This window comes from Parambassis ranga, chromosome 16, assembly GCF_900634625.1.
Source record: "Parambassis ranga chromosome 16, fParRan2.1, whole genome shotgun sequence".
Lineage (NCBI taxonomy): Eukaryota > Metazoa > Chordata > Actinopteri > Ambassidae > Parambassis > Parambassis ranga.
In genome coordinates this window covers 14,216,813-14,239,243 of record NC_041036.1, presented here as the reverse complement: position 1 = coordinate 14,239,243, position 22,431 = coordinate 14,216,813, and the positions used below count along the sequence as shown (strand labels likewise).

Sequence of the window (22,431 nt, the reverse complement as noted above, 5' to 3'; positions counted from 1 at the left end):
TAGTAGGATTACCAGTAAAAAAAACACATAATTACAAATTCATGCATCTACCTACCAGCACTTCTCAAGCTCTCTAATTAACATGACAAAGTAGACCAAGTCTCCTCGTTACCTGGCAACATGACCGGACAAAAAGACATAACCTCCAGCTGTTTGCTTTGGCTTCATATTTACCATACAGCCATGACTAGTGATGCCAATTGTCTCATCTGATTCTCAACAAGAATGTCAATTAGCACAACTGCCAAAAAAGAATGAAAAAACTACCTCTGGTCATTTTCATTACAGTCCCCTCATACATTTACACACTATAATAGTAAATCATAGGGATAAATAATCATGATCATTATCCTTCTGATAACAATTAAAGGACCACGAACCTTCTGCATTTCTGCATAGTCACTCACAGAGTTGAACTGCACGTGCTTGATGACAGCTGACATACTCTTACATACTGAACTTTTCAATCACCCTCAGTATAAAAATGTGTATGTGGGTGTGTATATGTGTGTGTGTGTGTGCCTAAAAATATGTGGGCAATGAATGAACTAACCACCCCTCTCATTGAAACTACTCTTCCCATCAGGCTCAGCTGACCTGGTTTTAGTGCAGGGTGGAGCAGCACTGTCATGTCACCACTAGCTCTGGTCTCAAAACATTGAAATGTCATGAATATCCTGCAGCTGCTCTTTTGTACAGTAGACTAACACTCTTGTTTATTTTACATGCCTGTTGATTGTTTGGATCTGCTGCCAAGTCCAGTTTCAGCTCTGCCTAACAAGACGTTTCTCCACTACTGAAGCTCTGTTCTTCCACACTGACTCCTCTCTCTCTCTCTCTCCCCTCTCGCTTTCCTCTCTCCGTCTGGCACAAAAGGAAGTGAGAGACAGTTGGCACTTGCTTGTCCATACTGTATTGGTGGTGGTGAAATGGCAGCTTCTGTCTCGTCCTCCTTCCTCCACCTCCCTCACCCTCTCCTGAGAGAAGTAACCCAGATTTCAAAATGAATCGCTGCCTATTCCCCTCAATCTTTCTCCTCTCTCTCTCTACCTCTTCCTCTCTCTCTCGTTCTCTCTCCATTCCTCATCCTCTTCCTAGTAAAAACCAGAATCAATCTTGGAAAGAGAATACCACCTCTCCAGCTCATCCTCCTCCTCACCCTGCCTTTGGGTTAACGGATATATACTTCACTCCACTCTATCTTTGGTTCCTAGAAAGCTTGAATCCCTCAAACCGCTTGTTGCTTATCTGATTGTAAAAGTTTGAGTTTATGTTCTTTTTTTGGCTGATTCTTTCTTTGCCGGTCATTTTCTTGGCTTTTCTTCCTCTTTTCTTCCGGTTCTCTTTTTTTGAGGTGACCAGCTACAGGTGTGATACCTTAGCCCTTCATCTGAAGTGAGCCAGGCGAAGCGTGGAGGAAAGAAAAGCGGTTGGTTGGTTCACCTTAAAATCAGGTATTGAGTCATTATTATTTTTCCTGTGTGTGCCTGTGCACACTTTCCAAACATATTTTTCTTCTTGTCATTATTTTGCTAATTTCTGAGCACTGTGCCATTTTTCCTTTCGTTTTACTCACCCTTCACCCTTCTGATTGATTTCCTCCTCCTTCTATGCTGAGACACCATCATTTCATCACTTTTTTCTGGCATGTGGTTTTGCTATGGGCTTATTTATTTATTCATTAAATCTCTGTTGGTGTTTCATTTATCATTTAGTAGTGTGCAACTCTTGCACCACAGTCTCTCCACCTAATATTTGCCATTTTGCACTTTTCCACAGCTCTTCTGCGTCCCTATAGACACGTTCATATTATTCTGGTCTAAACTTTTCTTCAGAAATGGGACTAATTGCTAATAAGGGCAGGCAGGAAGACGAAAGAGGATACAGACTCTAATATTGGAGCAGCTGGTGGGGGTGTTGTTGACATGGCAACAGAAGGTACAGTTGATATAACGACCAAAGGGAGAGGGAGTGATGAAGCTATAAGGGGTGCAAAAAGAGAGATGTAGGTAGCATGGACAGGCAGTATGTGGGACACACAGCGAGTAGCACTAATCGTTTAGCGTCTCGGAGACTCTCAGGAGCCTTCTGTTTCTGTGTTTGAATTAACCTCGCTGTCTCCTTCATTGTACCTCTCTTTTCCCTGTTTCTCTGTGTACTTGTCGCTCTCCCTGTGCTCCCTCCCTCTTCACTTCCGGTCCATTCTTCCCTTCTCGATCTTTCTCTTCATCACGTCACTCCCCACCCTACATCCCACATGCCATTAATACAACTCCTGTCTCCAACATGACCCATTACACTTTCATCCCTCCTCCTCCTGTTCCTCCTCCTTGTCCTTGCTACCTCCTCTCCGCCCTCTCACATATTCAAGGTCTTTCGCCTTTTCAGCACTGAACCCTCCATACTGACACTCATCATCTACTCCCCCCTCTCCCCTCCATTCCTGTTTTTCTACTGTATCCTCCAGGCATCATGTCCACCCCAGTCTCCCCTCCCCCCTCCCTCTCCCCATTGACACTGGCCTCCCCTACATCTGCATCCTCCCCCGGTGTCTCCCCTCTGCCCTCGCCTCTCTCCCCTCCACCCAGGGTGCCCGTGTTCCAGAGGAAGGGAGCGCTCAAACACAAGAGGATTGTGGAGGTGAAAGATCATCAGTTCACAGCACGCTTCTTCAAACAGCCCACCTTCTGCAGCCACTGCACCGACTTCATATGGTAACACAAACTCACTCACTCACAGCTGCACATGTGCACACAGAAACCACCCCAGCAGTTCATGTGCCGCCTCCTCAGGCTTTCCACCACTCCATGTAGTGCTGACTCTCTCTGCACGTCTTTCTCTCGTTCACCCACACTGACCCAATCTAATCACATAACCCCACCTCCTCACTGCTGCCCACACAAACCCGAGAGTTACTTTAGGAACTTCATACGCTCACAGTGTGCAGACACACAAACACAAGCTCAATTAGAACTTTATTTTAGTGTGAATGTTGGTGGACATGGTGCACTCACAAAAAAGGCATCAGTGGAGGAAGATATTCAAAATGCTTCTATAAATGTGCAGAACTCAGAGGGAACAGCAAAGACCAAAACTTTAAAACTCTAGTGTTAGAGAAACCTTTGCCTAGCAGCAGGAACATAATTGGCCTAAAGAATTCAAATGTAATCTGTTGTGAAGGAATAGAGTTTTAGTTGTAATATGTAAGTAGAATGCTGCAGACTCCGAGCTCCCCATGGTAATTTATTTATTTATTCTCTGAAACTCTAATAATATATTTTAACTTGATTTGGAAAGTTATGCTAAGAGGAGTGTTTACTTGTTTTGCATGCACCTTTCGCCATCGACTGGGCTTAAGTCAAGTCAGAGTGATTAAGCCAGTTTTCATTATTTCACACAGATAATTAAAGCTGTAGTTTTGTCTCATTTGCTGAAACAGAGTTTTTTTTTAAAGAAATCTGTACTCTTTATTTTTGGCTTGCAGTCGTTTTGATTAATTTTTGGCCCTTCATAGGTAAGACGTTGGACACCTCTGCTCAGTTGATTGCAACTGCTTCTGGATTTGGTGTTTCTTTGTGGATTGTGAACATTTACATCTTCATAACAAGATTAAGCAGGAACAGTTCATATCATTTTGAGTTAAGATGTGAATGGGGCTAATATTATTACTCATTACAGCATACATTCAAAGATGCACGTGTGGTTTGGACAGGAGGACAGTGATGATGGGTTTAGTTTGATGTTGAATTTACATGAACAAATGGCACCACTACCTAATAGGAGATGTAGTCAATTGTATATCACTGACACACAAACACACACACACCACATTGGTATTCATTTAAAAGAGATGTAGTTTTAAGTAAATTAGCAGACCACATGCTGTGAGTTTGATCTGCCCAATGAAGCCATGGCAGTATGTGTGTGTAACTGTGAGTGTGTGAATGTGGACATATGGTGGGGGTGTATGGTCGGATGCAGGGCGCGTAATGTGCCAGCAGCCTCTGGGTTTCTTTCAGGACAATTCTCCAACTGGCTGCTGTCTTGGCTGTGCTAGCAGCCCTTAGTTCAGGGTGAAAACTCTTTTCCTTCACACAAGATGTCAGAGCAGCAGCTCTCAACCTGGGCATCAGAGGCCCTTGGGAGGTTGCTAGATTAATTAAAGACCAAGACAAGATTGTTCTAATTTGTAAATATGTTTATTAAGTTCAGTCCTGAAAGTGAGTAGTGGAAAGAAAAGGGAAAAATACTGCTTCGTATCACAGTTTGATTTTAACTCAGACTCCAAGGGATTCATTCAAACGTTGCACAAAACAGGTTGATGCTTAAACTCTTATCTAGATAAATAAGAGCATCACAGCATAAAAAGTATTTTAACATTTAAAAATATGTCATTAATGCTGAGATTGTGAGTTGCCAGCTCTCACAGCTGCCCACCATCCTCAGCTTTACTTGGACTTGTCCATCCATTCATTGTTATCCCACTTTGGGTCACATGGTGGCTGAAGGCCTTCCTCAGCTCTCAGTGGATGAAAGGATGGACAGGTCAGCAGTCTGTCAAAGGGCTAAACAGAGACAAACACGGCCACACTGGTACTCAAACATGTTAGGTCCCCAGTTAAGCTAACATTCATAAGTTTCGAATGTTGGAAGAAGCTTCAGTGCCCATGCAGCCACAGGAGTATTGTGCAAACATAAAGGGCCCCGGCAGATTCAAACCAGGACCCTTCAGGCTGTGAGTTCTTGCTGTGTGTGTCAGTGCTAACCACTGCACCACCATGCTGCCACACTTGCCTGTTTTGAGAGTGACCAGCAGTTAGGTGGACACAGGTGCTGCCAAAATGGTGACTGCTGGTGCTACCATAATGAGCTGAGAGCTGCTATTGAGAAAATTATGGATGATGTTTTATTAGGGCAGACTTCTCCCATCTGCCTCAAGCATTTCTTGGCAACCATGGTGATGAATCCCATCCCAACCAGAAGATTGTGCAATTATTCATTACCACCGCAAGGAGCATAGCTACGTAAACGGTCATGTCACCTTGAACATTCCACCATTAGTGGGTTTTTTAAACATTTTTAATAGAAACCAGTCTTGAAGATGGACATCTATGGACAAATCCAAGAGTAACAGATTCTCAGGTCTGATTTGGCATAAAAGCAAATTTGTTACTAGCAACATGAGAGACATTGCCCTTCTAGTTGTCATGACAGTAAGCCAGCACGTACCAGGAGTATTAGACCAAAACAGCTAATTGGGATTGAACCTTAATTATTTTTAAATGTAATCATTTTCTATGTGAACATGTAGGTTCTTTTAAAGGTGTTTGCCAAGGTAAAGTCTAGGTTAGCCTGATGTTTTTATTGCAACTTTTTATTTAATTGGATATGAGGATGTGTTCCTAACCCATCATTAAATTTAAAATGCAGTTATTCCCTACACTAAATTTACTGTCTTATGTAGCTCAGCCAGAAACTCTGTAAAGCCTCTCCAAATCCATATCTAGTTTTCTAATGCTCTCTGCTGGTCAAACAGCAGAACTGGCCTCATACACACTGCGCTGCAGACAGGGGCTTCTGTCTTATGCTGAACAAGGATCAGATTACCCTCTGTAAACCCATCATTAATTATTACTCAGCCAGACGGTGAACTGATTGTAGGCCAGTGATTATGGTCACTTTCCTACAAATGCCCTGGGCCTCTCCTGTATGATTGTGAAAGGAGCTCTCAGCAGTGTCTTGTTTGTCTTTCTCCCTAAACCTCCTAATCAAAACTTGATTCACAGCAGGCAAGCTGCTGAGTGGACTCTTTAGTCAATCAATGGCTTTAATTATTCAATTAAAGCTCTAAGGAGACACTGGAAACTCGCCAACATTGCAGTTCTACATACAGAAGAATTGTGTGTGCGTGCCTGTGTGTGCACGCACTTGACCTGGTCAGTGCTGTGGCTTAGAAAAAACACTTAATGACTTTGTCACGTTGGTGGTGTGTCTTCTTTGTGTGTGAATGTGTGCTGTTCTTTATGCAGCATTGAATAATGTAACAGCACTATCTGTGCCTTTAAAGCAAAATATGTCACCAAAAAAAAAGGATTTGAGGGAATTGTTTTTGTGTCTTAATCCATGTGCCTTTCTCTCTCTCAGGGGCATCGGCAAACAGGGATTCCAGTGTCAAGGTAGAGATAAACCCAGCATTATTGTCTCCTTTTACAGTATTTAATTGTTCTCTGCAAAACAGATTTAATTCTTTCAGGATTTTTTTTCTTTAGTTTGCAGCTTTGTGGTCCACAAAAGGTGTCATGAGTTTGTGACCTTCACTTGCCCTGGCTCTGTGGCGGCCCCCAGACCAGATGTGAGCACGTGTTCCTTTCTGCTCTCTCTGCTGTTTTCCATTTTTGACACACAGTCATCATCGTATTTAGACTTGCTGCCAGTAACACGTGTGCATGACTCATCTGTTAATCTATACATTCTTCTTCCTCGTGTCCTGTCTGTCATGTCATCCTACAAGGCCTCAGAGATGCAGCAAGTTGGAGATAGAGAATGGGGGTGATGCAGGTGAAGGAAGGGAGGAACTGATAAGAGGGAGAATCAGAGGAGGAGGAAGAGCAGCACACTGCTCAGCCTTCCTCTGTGAGGCTTTTTTAGATTTGTTTCTTCCTTCATGTTTTTTTAATTCTCAACCGGCCAAATAAGGACCCCCTAATTTAGGTCAAAGGTTTGTGTGTGTGTGTTTAAGTAGGAAAAAAGATAAAAGAGTGAAAAGAACATACACACACACACACAGGGAGAAACAGGGTGACTGTTTTTAAGTAGCAACTCAGAAAGAGGAGGAAGGGGACACAGTTTGGGACATGGTGGTGCATAAAGCGTGGTGGTGGTGGTGGTGTCTGATGAGCTGAAGAGGGATAAAAATCATTCATCCCTCTCTGCACAGTACACACGCTCACAGACACAGCCTTGCCTAGATGCACTGTGTGCCCTCTCCCAATGGAAAGATCTAATTGGCTCGTCCATGAATACCCCTCTCAACATCTTTACACTAATCACACAGTGTGTGTGTGTGTGTGTATGTGTGTGAGTCTCCTCCATGCTCACTGTGTGTCTGTGTGTGTGCTCTTATTGCAGATAGTTTATTTTTTTGTTTTTCTTTCAGGACCTGAAAAGTCGACACACATTTAAGATCCACACATACTCTAGTCCCACTTTTTGCGACCACTGTGGTTCGCTGCTGTACGGCCTCATTCACCAGGGCATGAAATGTGCCGGTGAGTTTCACCACAGACTCTATTTTCGTCCTGTAATAAATCTCTGTGTCTGTGTACTTATACTGTTATTCACTGACTTTGAGACTCACCTTTACATGTGTGCAAAGACAAAAAAAAGAGAGTTTTTTGACCAGTGGAGACTTTAGAAAGACAAAAGTTCGATCTCTTGTTATTTATTAATGGAAGATGAATTTGTTAACTTATGACAAACTATTTTTAGTCTTAATTCTAAGTAAAGCAACTGCCTGCTGGCTAATTACTGCAGAGACATAACAGTGTGACAGATCTTCTTATCTAACACTTTACAAAAAAATAAATATGTCTATTTTGAAAAGCTGCTAAATGAAGGCCGGAGCTCACAAAGATGTGTGTGTACACCTTTATTCATCTCTTCTTATTCCTGTTTGTTTCACTCATGTAAGTGTTTGTTTTCTCTGTTTTTGGTGAGCTTGTGACATGAATGTCCATCGACGATGTGAGACCAGTGTCCCCAGCCTCTGTGGCCAGGATCACACAGAGAAGAGAGGAAGAATCCACCTGACCATCAGAGGAGAGAAGGAGGACGTCTTTGTCACAGGTTAGAGACCCTGCTGCTTTCTGTGAAGTGTGGGTTCAAACACCTCCACAGGTGATGAAAGGTTTCTCATTCTGTTGGTTTTGTTTCTTTTTGACTTTCTTTTCAGTGCGGGAGGCTCGTAACCTGATGCCCATGGACCCCAACGGCCTGTCAGATCCTTACGTCAAGCTGAAATTGATTCCAGACCCAAAGAGCCACAGCAAACAGAAGACTAAGACCATCCGCTCTACGCTCAATCCTATCTGGAATGAGAGTTTCACCTTGTGAGTCCTTGTAAATTGTTATTGAAAGTTTAAAATGTGTTGTAAGTATAGAGGCTATTGGATACAAACTTTATTTATGTTCACCTTTGCAGCTCAGTGCGCGGTCACCAGTGGGACAGGCGCCTGTCTGTAGAGGTGTGGGACTGGGACCGGACATCCAGGAACGACTTCATGGGAGCGCTTTCTTTTGGTGTGAGTGAGATCTTCAGGCGTCCGATCAGTGGTTGGTTCAAACTGTTGGCCCAGGATGAGGGAGAATACTACAACATTCCTGTTCCTGATCCGGACCTGCAGGTAAGAACCAGCCTCCTTTACACTGTGCACACAGACATCAGCTGGTGAACGTAAAATTAATGAGGGGGTATTTTTACCAGGGAGTGAAGAAAGCCCTTTATTTTTTAGCATGCTAATGACCATTTATCCTCAGGCTGTGGCATTGCCTTTATCAGCTTATAATTGGCTGCATCTAATAAACAGCAGCTGCCACTGCTCACAGTGGGTCAGGGTCTTGAACTGTCCTGCTGCCTACAACTCTATCTGAGGAAAAAGTGTGAGAGATTTATGCTGGTGTTGTGGCTGAATAATTGGATAATAAATAATACTGAGTGCCCTTCCTTCTCTGTTACTCTCTGCATCCACCAGAGTGCACAATTGTACTGCTTGACTGTAAACCAAAAGCAGGGGTAGGAAGTCAGCTGTTCAGGTGCTTTCCACAATCCAATCATTCATCTCTCATCCGTTGCATTGTGATTCTTCAGGAGCCTCAGCCAGATGCTACAACACCCACTCTGCCTCAGGCCATACATGCCCCACTGTCTGAACCATTCCCGGTGGCCCTGTCCCCGACTCCTGTCCCACCCTGCCCTCCCATCCACACCCCGGGCCCAAGCAAAGTCAAAGTGGGCATCCACGACTTCAACTTCCTCATGGTGCTGGGCAAAGGCAGCTTTGGCAAGGTAAACACGGCAGCCTCTGAGACAAAATGTCATCTTTCTGCACACAATCAGCACCTCTGATCCAACAGCTGTAAGTGATATCAATGAGGGCATTCATGCTGCAAACAACAAAGATTATTCCTGGCTTTAAATCATTTCTTCTATCGATGGACTTGACCTTCAAGTGGCATTTCACACAGCAGCTCTTGGGAACAGCCAAGCTGACAGACAGAATAATGTCCTTCCCCACCAACGTACTCATTGTCTCTTCTTCTAATAAAAAAATTATTCATTTAACCCTTAGCTTCTTTAATGCTGTCAGCAGTCATGAGCTCAGGCTGGCTGGCTTCCTGCTCGCTACACAGGCAGTCCTACTGGAGGTGTTCGTTCTAAGGGAGACTCTGCTCTCCATTTTCTCTTTAATTCCCCAATAGATGAGGCACAATAAAGAGAGTAGAGTTTTGAGTCCTCTTCCTCCACTGAAATCCCCCTGTGCCGTTTCATAACTGTCAGAGGAGAGTCTACAGAGGACAGGAGAAATAGACTCGACTTACATAAGAAGTGAGGGGAGAAAAAAAAGAACCAAGAAAGGATAGACAGACCCTTGGGCTGCTGAGTGAGGAAAAGTGAGAGACTGACAGAGATAGAAAGGATTACTGAGCTGCAGAAAGTGACAAAAATGACCAAGAGGCAACAGGATACCAGGAGTGGGAAAAGGGGGAAGAGTACATTTTGCTAAGATTTTAATATGTAGTATTCTGAGGCATGATGAGTCCCGTTTTATGTGAGTTAGATTGAAACCACAAAGCAGAGCAGGAGACACAATTAGAGAGGACAGCAGGATTTCTCTTACTGACCGGCACTTCATCAATAGCCTTGCACACACACACACACACAAAGCATACGCACGTTCACAGCTTTAACAGCACCCTTGTGTATTGACACTGATTTATAAAAAATTAAACAGTGTAATTTTCTGTACTATTCACCACTGTTTGAAAGGAAAATGAGATCCTTCATCTCCTCTAGCCAGTGACAATTACCGCGCTGCTCTGCAGGCACATTGTAAACAGTGTTTTTGTCAGCACTTTGCAGCGCTTTTGACCACATCTTTTCTCACTAAAACCAGGGTCATGTAGTTTTCATTGTAGAAAATTATAGCATCATTAACACTTATAGCTGCCCACCAACAGCCAATTAAATAGTAGTGCATAAATAGCTGCTGAATGTGTTTTAATGTCGATAAAAGATGCTTTTTTTCCACTTTAAGGCATTTATGTGTCTTGGAGTCGTTGGGCAGAGATTAGTGTTAATTAAACATTACATTACTATAACTTTCAATTATTTCTCCATGTCAGGGTTGCAAATTGTCTCCGTACTGAACATGCCTCTGTCCATGTAAAGTGATAACTTCACTAGTTTATGCTTCTTCTTTTTTTTTTACTTAAGTCTTTCATGTTGCACTCACAGTTACACAGTTTCATGCTGAGAATAGCTATAATACTCTGAATGTTACATACAGTTATTTCACCACATCGAGTCCATACAGTCTGACCCTGGTTTCGGCATGTTTTCAGTTGATATATTCATTAAATTTTCACAAAGTGCATGATTTCACGCATAAAATAGCCAGAATACTGTCAATGTGCCTCAAGTGTATGTCGGTTTATTATAACGGGAGAACTTCTTGTCCCATTTAACGCACCTTGTCCCTCATAACACAATGACCCAAAAAACACAGAGTACAGTACAGTACATGCATGATTCTGTTCATAGTGAGAAATGTGAGGGCGAGTACTGGAGAACTGCAAGTGCATTTTATGTCAGGAAAAAAGGGAATTCAGAATTTAAAACTGCTGGCAGACACTGTGTGTTGTTATAAATAAACTTTTAGTTGTATTAGGATCTCTGCAGTCACAGTACCGGTACCTTATTTAAAATTCTTGGGATACACGTGTCTCCTTGTTGCTTCTGTTTCTCCACAGGTGCTGCTGGCAGAGGAGCGAGGCAGTGAGCGTTTGTTTGCAGTCAAAGTGTTGAAGAAAGATGTCCTCTTCCAGGACGAGGACACTGAGAGTGCTCTGGTGGAGAGGAGGGTGCTGGCACTCCCCCCTCGCCCTCACTTCCTCACATCGCTCTACTGTGCTTTCCAGACTGAGGTGTGTGTGTGTAGAATGTAGACAAGGCCCCAAATGAACTACTTAACTTTCATTAAATTGTCCATAAACCTGCCTGACATTTTGGCTGTGTAGACCTCCCAGGAGGGCTCCAGTCCAGGTTGGAAGAATTTCGATTAATAAATGAAATAATTAGCTTACTTTCTTAACAAGGTCCCTGGTCCTGAAGGAGAGGTTGTTACAGGTCGCTTTTTAATTTGGACAAGAGGTGATTATGCATGAACAGCTTGTGTGTGTGTTGTTTGTGCAGGACCGGCTGTATTATGTGATGGAATATGTCAATGGAGGAGACCTGATGTTCCACATTCAGATAGTTGGGAAGTTCAAAGAGGCTCATGCAGCGTATGTAGTCAAAAAGCTCCTTTCATTTACCTGTAATCACCATGCTCATCTACACAAAGTCTCATTACCGGCCTTTCTTCTTTGCACATCCACACCCACCTCTCAGCTTTGTTCACTACACCTGGTGACTCATAAAAAGTCATCAGCTCAAGCACCGGCCCTCTTCTTTCTCCTCTGACTTTCTCCACCCACTAATCTAATCTTTTCATCTACATTCCCCTCCCCCTGGCTGTTCATCTAATCAATAATCTTTGATCAATCATCTAAAACTAATTTATATACTGTTACTCATTTCCATCTCCCTCTTTCTTCATTTCCTACCTTTCATCTATTTGCTTACAGTCCCTTTCATCACCCGGTCGGGCTGTGTTCCCCATTCTCCTCTCTTCTTGTCATCATCTTCTTTTGAATTAACTGAAAACCTTGGCCAATTCTCTGAAAGATAAAGCAGCCTCCTCTTCCTTCGCTGTCCCTCCAGGTTTTATGCAGCAGAGATAGCAGTCGGCCTCTTCTTCCTCCACAGCAAAGGCATCATCTACAGGTAGAGAAGTGGGCTGCTCATTTAACATGGCCTGGTTTGGCACAGACATGACACAGATTTATCTTTAGTAGCTAATGACTGTTATAAAGATGTTATCTATCAAAATGATTCATACCTGTGTGATCTGTCTCCTTCTTTCTCAGGGATCTAAAGCTGGATAATGTGCTGCTTGACAGCGAGGGCCACATCAAGATAGCTGACTTTGGGATGTGCAAGGAGGGCATGTTCGAGTGCGATACCACTCGCACCTTCTGTGGCACCCCTGACTACATCGCCCCTGAGGTACGTTGACCCCGGCCCTCACCCGCCGTCGTCCATTTGTTCCTCTGATCCCCCCTTTTTCTCCTCATTTCACACGTCTGCATTTGCTTGACCTGTTTTGCAGAGCTGCGCTGCTTCACTGCAGCTCCTCTCGACTCCTCTGTCCTCTCTGACCTTGTCAGCATTTTTGAATAATTAACTTCACATGATTCAATTAGCAGTGGTGTGTGCCTGTGCTATGAGATTGTTGCATAGAAATCACCACTGTCCTTCAGAGACCTTGTTACACCACCATTCTCTTGCAGACAACAGTAACTTGTAGTCGAGTCTCTATTATAAGTGGATACGCAGTGCACTTCATGTGTAAAATGTGTTTCACTTTATAACAAATAAACTTAAGTGGGCATCATTTACAGCTGTTTTAGTGAAGATGTCCTGTTTGTGTTTCCCCTGGCAGTGAGCTATAGTGAAAGGATAATAAGACTTAACACCCAACAACTTTGGTCAGCTTTGACAGCACTGAAAGGAGACTGTGGTAATGGCCAGTTTAATTTTGTAGCAAACTTTCATTAATGTCCCAAAAACAGTATTAACAGTCTTATTATAAAACTAAGAACTGTATAGAGGAGAAAAGTGACATGAAATTGAAAATTTGTGCACAGAGAAAACAATGGCAATGGCAATTAAGTGAAGTTGATACAGTGGAGTCACAAACAGGTGCACAATATAAAACATGTATTGTATTACATAAACACATAAACACTGATATCACTCTAACCCTCACATGTCTGTTTGTCCCTGCTGACTTCTCATGTTTTTTGTGTAACTCTAACTACCGCTGCAGTTCAGCATTCCCTGCCACGACACAGCCTTGTAGCACTATCCTCACCAGCTGGCGGTGCATGTCCCTCAGCGGTGGCTGCTTTACTCTGTGAAGTCTGTGGCAGACATCCAAAAAAATGCAGAAGTGCATTTTCTAGTTTTAGAAACAGTCCTGGAGCTTGTAAATGAGTGGGGACCTCTGAGTGCAGGCTGCATGGAGGGAGGTTAAATGTTTTACATGTACACATAGCACCCGCATTTACAAAGTGTTTTTAAAACCAGCAGTTTAATCTTAACTGTGACAAATCCAAACCTCTGAAAATGAAATGAAGAGTCACTCGTGTCCACACAAATATGAGCTGTTAGGGTGTTTCATGGTCCCTTTGAAATGCAAACGACAGCTGCCTGACTGTATGTATGTTAACCTTACACATTGTGTGTGTGTGTTTCTGTGTGATCATAAGGAGTTTGTGTGGTTGAGTGATATTAGTGAGGGAGGATGTGACTGTTGTGCATGCCTCTGATATTGTAAACATTGCTGTGGAACCCCTGGGTATTGACTCTCTTATGTAAACACCCATTGATTCTCCTGCATCTGCCATTTTGGGAGAGATACAATATATTTTCCCAGGGGCTGTGAATTGTTCCCTCGTGCCCCACACCAGCTTCCTCCCTGCACACACAGACACACAAATCCAAAGTCATGTGTTGATTATTTCTGAGCTCATTCACACATTTACCCTTCCTAATGCCATACCTTCTCTTTTCCTCTCTCTCTGCTTTCCAGCCCTGCTGTCTCTGATAGCTGCATATCATCCAAGCAGCCGGCTGCTACAACTCTGCTTTTCCTCACTCTGCCTGTTCTCCTTTTATTTCCTTATCTCTGTACTGCCATTCTTCTCTTTTATCTCCTCTCATTTTCCCTCCATCCTTTTCAGATTGTGGCATATCAGCCCTATGATAAAGCAGTGGACTGGTGGTCTTATGGAGTGCTGCTATATGAAATGCTGGCAGGACAGGTAACACTCAGCTTAATCCCAACAAAAGACCTGTGTGCACAGGCACTTTAGCCTCCAGTACTTGTCCTTTATAATCACTTCAAAAAGAATGCTTTCAAAGAATCTTAATTTCATTATATTTGCTATCAATTTGCTCGCAGGCTGGTTAGACTATTTTTATAACATGTTCCTTTTTTCCCTTAAAGCCACCATTTGATGGTATTGACGAGGAGGAGCTGTTTCAGTCCATCATGGAGCAGAGTGTCTCATACCCGAAGAGTCTTTCTCGTGAAGCTGTCGCTATCTGCAAAGGAGTGAGTCTCCTTTTCCACTTAACTTTTGGACACAGACATTTCGGTTTAATGGTAATCAGAAAATTGAATGAAGCAATAATATTATTTAAATAATATTAAATGTTATTTAAAGCTACAGAAACTTTTGTCTCCCCCTTCTGGCTTTGAAAGTAAGCACACAAATAATAACCTGTGCAGGTACACTGCCTGTCCTCTAATGGCTGAAAATATGGCATGGCACCAAGTCTGTGCACAACTCACTCTGTACACACTTAAGCTAATCCGTCTTAACACATCATGGTTAAAATGTACAGGACATTACTGCAATTTATTTCCTCCTCTACTTCACTCTTACCTCAGCTCCTGACAAAAAACCCGGCCAAACGCTTGGGAGGGGGAGAAGAGGCAGAGAGGGAGATCAGGGAGCATCCTTTCTTCCGTTGGATTGACTGGGACCGCCTGGAGAGACTGGAGATCCCACCGCCCTTCAAACCCAGAACTGTCAGTTGAACAGATTTCTTTCTTTCTTTCTTTCTTTCTTTCTTTCTTTCTTTCTTTCTTTCTTTCTTTCTTTCTTTCTTTCTTTCTTTCTTTCTTTCTTTCTTTCTTTCTTTCTTTCTTTCTTTCTTTCTTTCTTTCTTTCTTTCTTTCTTTCTTTCATTCTCTGAGGACCCTTTTAGGGAATTGAAGCTGTCACTTTGTTTCATCTGTCTTTTTGTTCTCTGACTCCCACACTGTCCCTCGTTTCCTTGCATGTTTCCTCTCTCAGTCATCCACAGTGTGTTGGCCATTTTACTTTCTCTTCTCCTCTCTTCTCCTCTCTTCTCCTCTCCTCTCCTCTCCTCTCCCCTTCCTCCCCTCTATTTTCACTTGTCTTTCATCACCTATGCTGGTTCCTAGATGTGAGCCTTTCTCGCTAAAGTACAGACAGTCCCGACATTACAGACAGGACCTCCTGACCTTGAGGTCTCACCTCCTCCTCCCATATGCAAATGTATGTCATCATTAGCCTGCCGCTGTCCTGTTTGCTGACCTGCTGGCCAATGGTGAGATGTGCTTTAAGTGAGCTGAGTCTGCTTCAGGGTTAGAGGCCAGGCCCATTAACCAAATGAGATTCACATCATCCAGCAGAGCGGTTGTCATATGCAGTTAGGAAGCTGTAAAAGAGATGTGACCAGCTCTCCTTCTGCAGTGGGTGTGGCTCTGCAGCGAGCGATAAGGAGGGTGTGGGTGAGAAGAAGTGATATGTGGGGGTGGATGCTTTTTATAATTTGACATGTTTTTCTTCTTGTGAATGTGGGACCTCGGAGATCTTAATTTTCTGTGTACATGCTTTCTTTTTCTTCATCAGGGCGGGAGGAAAGGTGAGAACTTTGACAAGTTCTTCACAGCAGCTCCATCAGCACTCACTCCGTCTGACCCGGACATACTGGCCGCCATCAACCAGGAAGACTTCGAGGGCTTTACCTTCCTCAACCCAGACTTTGCCCCGTCGCCTCTTACTGCTGTTTGAAAATGGCTCCCACACCTGCTCCAGCAGCTCACCCTGTAATCCCTCCAATAGTAGTTTTATAGCAGCAGAGAATCTGAACATGAGAACTAGCAGCAGAGTATTACACCCCTCATAACCAAATTCTAACGTTTACATGAAAATGCCAAGATGATGTATGTATAATAAGTCACTAGTCAGAGAATGGATTATCATCATATATATCATCATATCACTTTTATAAGACCTATTGTAAGAGTACTGTAGTATGGTTATCTTTGCATGCAGGCAGTTTTTATAGATGATTCAAGGCAGATATAATGACTTTAAAATCACCTTTGTGTTGTGTGCATACAGGCCACATAGTATGCAAAACAGGGCACCTTATCATCATTTAACTCTTAAAGGTTAAACATTCTGTTTATGCCTATTACTCAATAACTCAACAGAAATGTTACTTTTTCAGCAGCTATGACTTGATTTCTGTCTAAAAGACATTTTTGACTCTGAAACAAACTGAGCTGTAGCCAGTATTTATTTATTTATTTATTTCAGAAAAATCCTTTGGTAGCACTCAGCCTGACTGGCCTGACCCAACCTCTCCATTTAACGTCACACCAGTGAATTCACATGACCCACTGAGACATGTAAATAACACAGTGGGCACGCTACAGTGCTGCTCACAAGGAAGCCCTCACATCACAGCTACAGTTTGAGCCGTGCCCCCTTTTTTGATATCATTTCTACTTTGTTATTTGTGAGCTAGCGTGTGGAAATAGGAGCACATTCATATGATTATAGCTGCCTATACCATAAAGCTTTTTGCTGTGTAATGACGCACTCAGCATTGATTAGGCGTAATTAAAAGTGAGGCTCACTGGGACTGTTCAATACATGGAAAAAATAATTGCAGTACTGTCATTAAAGAATATCTGAACAAGGCAGGTAGCTACAAACATGCAGTTTAATAATCCCATCGAGGGGGCCGTTATCTCACAAAGCAGATGGTGGTTTTACTCAGAAATGTGTTTCATTTCTTTAAGGCATCTCTTCCTGTTATTCTTCGTTACCCTGAGGAGAGGAGAGAAATTTGCCCCTTCAATTGTATTAAGTTCTTTTAGCTCAGCTTGATTTAAAGTCAAATGTCACAGCACACAACCCTGATAGATACTATAGATGATGATCAATAGATAGCACAATAGATAATTTATGTATTTGATAGTTTAGTTTTTTGTTTTCATGTGCTGGAAAAAAAAAACCATCAAAATAAATAGAAAAACATTCCTGAAACCAGAACTGTGAAGTGTCTCCTTCTGTGTGAAACAAACAAGCACAGCCTCTCGCTTTGTCTTCTCCACACGCCTTCTCTGTCACGCTCACTCCCTCTCCCTCACTTTCACACATACTCATACTCGAAAGTGCAATCTCCACACACTTACACACATACACATAGAAGATGCTGACCCCTCTGTTTACTGTGGTACTGTAGTTGTCGAACCAGCAAAACCACCTCTCAGGCATCTCACTTTTCCTCCCTCCTCCTCCTCCTCTAAAGCAGCCTCACACTTTCTCCTCACCCCGCCTCCCTCTAGCATCATGATGGGAGTAATATCCCCATAGAGATCTGAGTTATAACAAGTTGACCTTCACATTAAAATCTCATCAACTTCCCATCTCTCCCCTCCACCTCCCTGTATCTGCCCTTCATCTCTCTCTCTCCCTCCACGTGTCTTCTTCTGTCAGTTCTGCACTATAAAGCCTTTACTGTGTTGTTTTATGTCATTCTCAATAAATCAGGCTGTCAGAATATTGTTGTTGCTACTATCTCTTTGACATACCCTCTTTTGTGGGCTGCTGATATGCGTATCTTTGTCCCAGGCTCTACATCAATATTATGATCTGTTTTACACTGCTAGATTATAGCCAGTACTCATGGAGCTCAGGCAGGCAGACGTGAGAGGGATGGAGAGCAGGAGAACCCCAGTTAATCTGTGAAATTAACCTTTTATGTGGTGTTCTGCAATAGGCCAGGGAGATATATCGACAGAAGTGCATTCGACAGGAAACACATATGCATTGATGTTTTTAGATGTATGTATATGTTGTCTTCTTTATTCTGATTTTAACTCTGTGCTCCACAATTGTATACTCCTGTACCACAACCTTTCTTACAACAATGACAACCTCTGTCTTTGTGTAACTGAACCTCCAGCACTCGCTGGTTGGAGTTATACATGTCATCTATCATTCACTCTCACCCCACTCATGCCCTGAGGTCAGAGTGTGCTGTAGTCTATTGATATCGTTGCTAAAAATATAGGATTCCTCCACCAGCTGACTAAAAATAGAGTAAGGGACACAGACCTCAGGAGACAAAGGAGGAAGAGGCAGGAGGAGAAAGAGAGAGAGAGAGAAAGAGAGAGGTCACTGGCTGTGCACATTTACTCATAGTCGTTTATACTCATAATGTGGGGTTAAATGAAGTGTTTGCTGAGTGTTCAATGATCTACCATACTGTGTGATTAGTTTGGGTTTGTTATGATGTAATGTAAAGTTTGCAGCCTGCATTCCCTTCCAATCAAGGCTCCTTTTTGAAATCCTTTAAAGTATACTATCTGAGCTTTTAGAGAATACAGGGTGAAAGTTTAAGGTATGATATCTTTCACGGTGAGAACTATCATTTTCACCTGCTTGAAAAGATGCTTTTGTGTCTTTTGAGCTGAAATTCAAAGTGTGATACAGATAACAGGTAGAGCTGATGTTAAGCAAGTAAAACTATGAAATAATGAGAAAATAATCCCAACAAAAAAAGAAAATGATATAAATATAAGAAAAAGTGCAACGTCCCTGTCCATTACTGCCTAAATACAGAAATACAAATACAAGTTTTAAAAAGACAAATATGACATATCGTGGTTTGACATGACCCCCTCCTCCTCCTCCTCCCTCCACCCCTCCCTTCTCTCTCTCTCTCTCTCTCTCTCTCTAACACTTCTCCCTCTTGCTCGTGCTCTTTTGTAGCCAAAGTAGCTCGCTGAACCGATCCACCGCAGTGCCTGGGACAGATTGAGTGAAAGAGAGAGTGAGGGATTTAAAGGATGGGTAAAGGGGCTTAACGGAAAACATACAGAAGAGAGAGAGAGAGAGAAGAGGGGGAAAGAGAGGGAAAGGGGGAAGAGACCGAGACACCAAAATCCACCAAGCCTCCCTGGTGTGAGGTTTCTTGGCTACTGACGTGTGCGCACGACTCTCATGGCACGGTGAGTATTCTTCTTGAATGCCTGCAGTTGTGTGTGCGTGTGTTTTGGCAGTACTTGTAATGTACAGTCATATATGTGTATGAATGTGGTGATAACAGCTGTGAATGCATTACGCGTCCTGTCGTGTTGACTGAAATGTTCATTTCAGGGCGCACAAAAATAACTGACACCAGCTGACAGTTAAGTCCTTACGCAGCTTTTTTTTCTCACATTTCATCCAGATCTTCTGTCTGAGTCGCTCACATGCGTTCTGCTCTGTGTTTATCACCTTTAAAACTCCGCGTGAGAGTGTGTGACAGTGACAGGAGGAAGAGGAGGAGAGGGGTGTCTTAAGAAGCCTATGCGCATTTCACGCGTACATACATGTACAAATTAGTGTGACTGTTCAACTCTCCGCTCTGCTCCATAAAAATGCTGCGAGTTTGATGAGACTGCGCAGCTGAATTATTTTTTCAGAAATGATGAGCAATCCCACCCATTGAATCATGATATCCAGTGCTCGTGAAGTCGTTTATTTCTTAGTGAGTGGTTTCATCGATTTTCTCGGCAGAAGAGTCAAGGTTGGGTTGGGTAGTTGCACACCTTTTCGCTGTAGGCGCGTTCCAGTCCGGCGCGCTCATGTAGGCTACTCCTTCCATTTTTTGGGCCAAGGTCTTTCCCTGTGTTAACCTATTTCCTCTTTTTAAAACTGTCTCCAAACATAGTTTCTGTCGTCTGTCTGCTGCTTCATGCGCTCTCAGATTTCAGCGCTCTCCTTTGATCCATCACCCCTTCTTTCTCTTTGGGTTTCCTGAGAGGCTTAGAGGTGAAGTCCGTCTGTAGATGGTGACAGATTAGAGTGAATTAAACCTTTTGTCCCCTTGTGGCTCCTATCTAACCAATTCAATTGGCTCATCACTTTCTGGATGAAGTAGCTGAGGGCCCTGTCTCCTGGCACTAAAATTGGATTGCTATCTCAAATCTAACAGATTTTTTCCCCTACTTTTCACTCAGTCTCAATCCCAAATCAACACTGGTTATTTCTTTAAGAGCGGCTGCATCCCTGTGAAAGAGCACCTCGTTCTGTGGGTGTTGTGTGTGTCTATAGGAGGGGTGAAGGAGCTGTCCGTGGTGCTGAAAGAGTCACTCACATGCTCTCTTCTGCAGTGTTGCAACTCTAATTGATTCCCAGTCGTTTCTGACCACTTCGGCACATCTGCCAACTGCTGGAAGGTGTGATGGTTCATTCCTTGAGCTCCACTCCTCTCTGTCTGCCAGTCATCTATATGTCTCATCCAGTCCAGTCATTATATGTCATTCAGTGAGTTGTTTTTTGATTTCACGGTGAACTGTCTCGCTCTGTTTAAAAGTGTCAGTTTTAAAAAGTGGTTACTTTCCCCCCTCTACAGCTGTGTGCTCTGTTAGTCATTTACTCTTTACCTTCACCCCTCCAGATGCCTGAAACTTTCTCAGAGGATTTGTTCGACATGTACTCTTTACCACCAGCCGGCTCTGTTCTTACGTGTCATTCTTTTGCCTCTGTCACAAAAGAAGCTCTATTCACCTCAGCTGCTGGCACTGAGAGACAGACATAACTTCTATAGCATCACATCTACACAATGGCTGTCTTGATAAGATGACAAACCAAACCTTTAACAGTCAATTCCCCCAATTAAATTATTCTTTCTATTGAGGCTCGTACAAAGGAAGAGCAGAATAATAAAGTGCTTCTCAGGTTTTAGTCATTAACTTTACATTAAATGCTCCAATATATGGCCAGTGTTGAGTAAGTTGGTGACCCTATAGCATGATGTATTTTATAGTATTTAATGAAATATTTGGATAATTGGTCTGACATTTTTCTGTACTAGACTATCAATTGGCAGTAATCCTCTGCCAAGATAGTACAGAGAATGAAACTACCAATCTGGTCATCTGCAGCTCAGTGGATTTTAATAATGACAATGAAATATGTAGACTATGAATGAATATGCAAATATGAGCTCCATAAGAGCTTTGATATGCTGAAGCTCAAACATTGATCTGTGTTACATCTGGAGGAGAATTTTGTTTTCCAGTCAGCCACTGCAATAACATCAGAGTGAGGTGTGCTCATGATCATCAAACCTGGATTATGTACTTCATTTTACAGGTAGTCCACAGGTCAGGATGTGTACTGCACAGTGGTGTTGGCATATTTGTTACTTTGTATTGCCATTTATTTCTAACATATTCCAGTAGATTAACAAGAGTAACATGTTTAAATTCTAACATCATGTGACAGTGCCACGTAAAGTAGTGCTCCTGCTGATTTATTGTGCAAATGTAAACACTCCGTAAACAGTCCATATACATTTTTTTTTTAAAAAATACTATACTATACTTTCTGTATATTTTCCACAGAATAAGGTCAAATCCAGACACACCCATGAAAACATTACCAGCTTAGCAAGTTAGCAACTATGCTAAAAAGACTAGTATGCTGAACTGCAGTCAGCCAGCAGTTCTGCTTGGTAGGCAACTCATCAGAAACCTGTTTGCCTAGAAAACTAAGCTACAACTACAACCAAAAAGTGCAGCCACTAATAGATGCTGCATACACAGTCATGATGTACAATTGTACAATTGTATTGTTCACAGGTATCGAGTTCATATGTATGAGTTCATAAGTATCTGCATGTTTTCAGTCAGTCAGTCTGTGCCGCTGTTATGTAACCTGAGAGGCAAAACCCAGGGAAAAAAATGAGAGTTAAGTGCACACTCTTGCTAATTAGGCTTATTGCCGTCCACATATTGCAGTGCAATAACTGTTGTAAGCTCTTAAATAACTATGCAATTTAAAAAACGTAAAAAGTGATGCCGCCATCTTTTGATTTGCAAACACAACACCTGAAACAATAATCAAAGTAACAGTGGTGCTCTATCAACAGGTCAACTGCATTTTAGTTACATTGTGAATTTACCTTCCATTATACATTTATCCTCCATTACTTATCAAGCTGATGATAGTGAACAACAGTCCAAATTAGGCAGAGGCTACAGGCTGAACGAGCACACACACTCATAAATTCATACAGACAGCATGCTCAAAGGATTTACACTGAAGTCCTTCTCAGTCAACCAGAACTAAGTCACAGAAAGACCATGTGTGAGTCACACAGGTCCCCTCCGCTCCCTCCTGATCCCTGTGTGTGTGTGTGTATATCTATTTATCCCTCAGTTTTCT

The 22,431-nt window shown here is 42.6% G+C and overlaps 1 protein-coding gene across 1 annotated transcript; it reads left to right on the top strand.

Moving 5' to 3' along the window:
• The first annotated feature begins 2,472 nt into the window (after positions 1 to 2,472).
• prkcg (protein kinase C, gamma) lies at positions 2,473 to 16,341 on the top strand. The gene is made up of 16 exons (XM_028424938.1): positions 2,473 to 2,714; positions 6,145 to 6,176; positions 6,270 to 6,352; positions 7,157 to 7,268; positions 7,717 to 7,845; positions 7,952 to 8,108; positions 8,201 to 8,402; positions 8,867 to 9,064; positions 11,029 to 11,202; positions 11,471 to 11,562; positions 12,041 to 12,103; positions 12,247 to 12,385; positions 14,125 to 14,205; positions 14,391 to 14,498; positions 14,838 to 14,978; positions 15,829 to 16,341. The coding sequence occupies exons 1-16, from the start codon at positions 2,473 to 2,475 to the stop codon at positions 15,988 to 15,990; spliced, it is 2,115 nt and encodes a 704-aa protein (XP_028280739.1). The 3' UTR covers positions 15,991 to 16,341.
• The last annotated feature ends 6,090 nt before the right edge of the window (positions 16,342 to 22,431 follow it).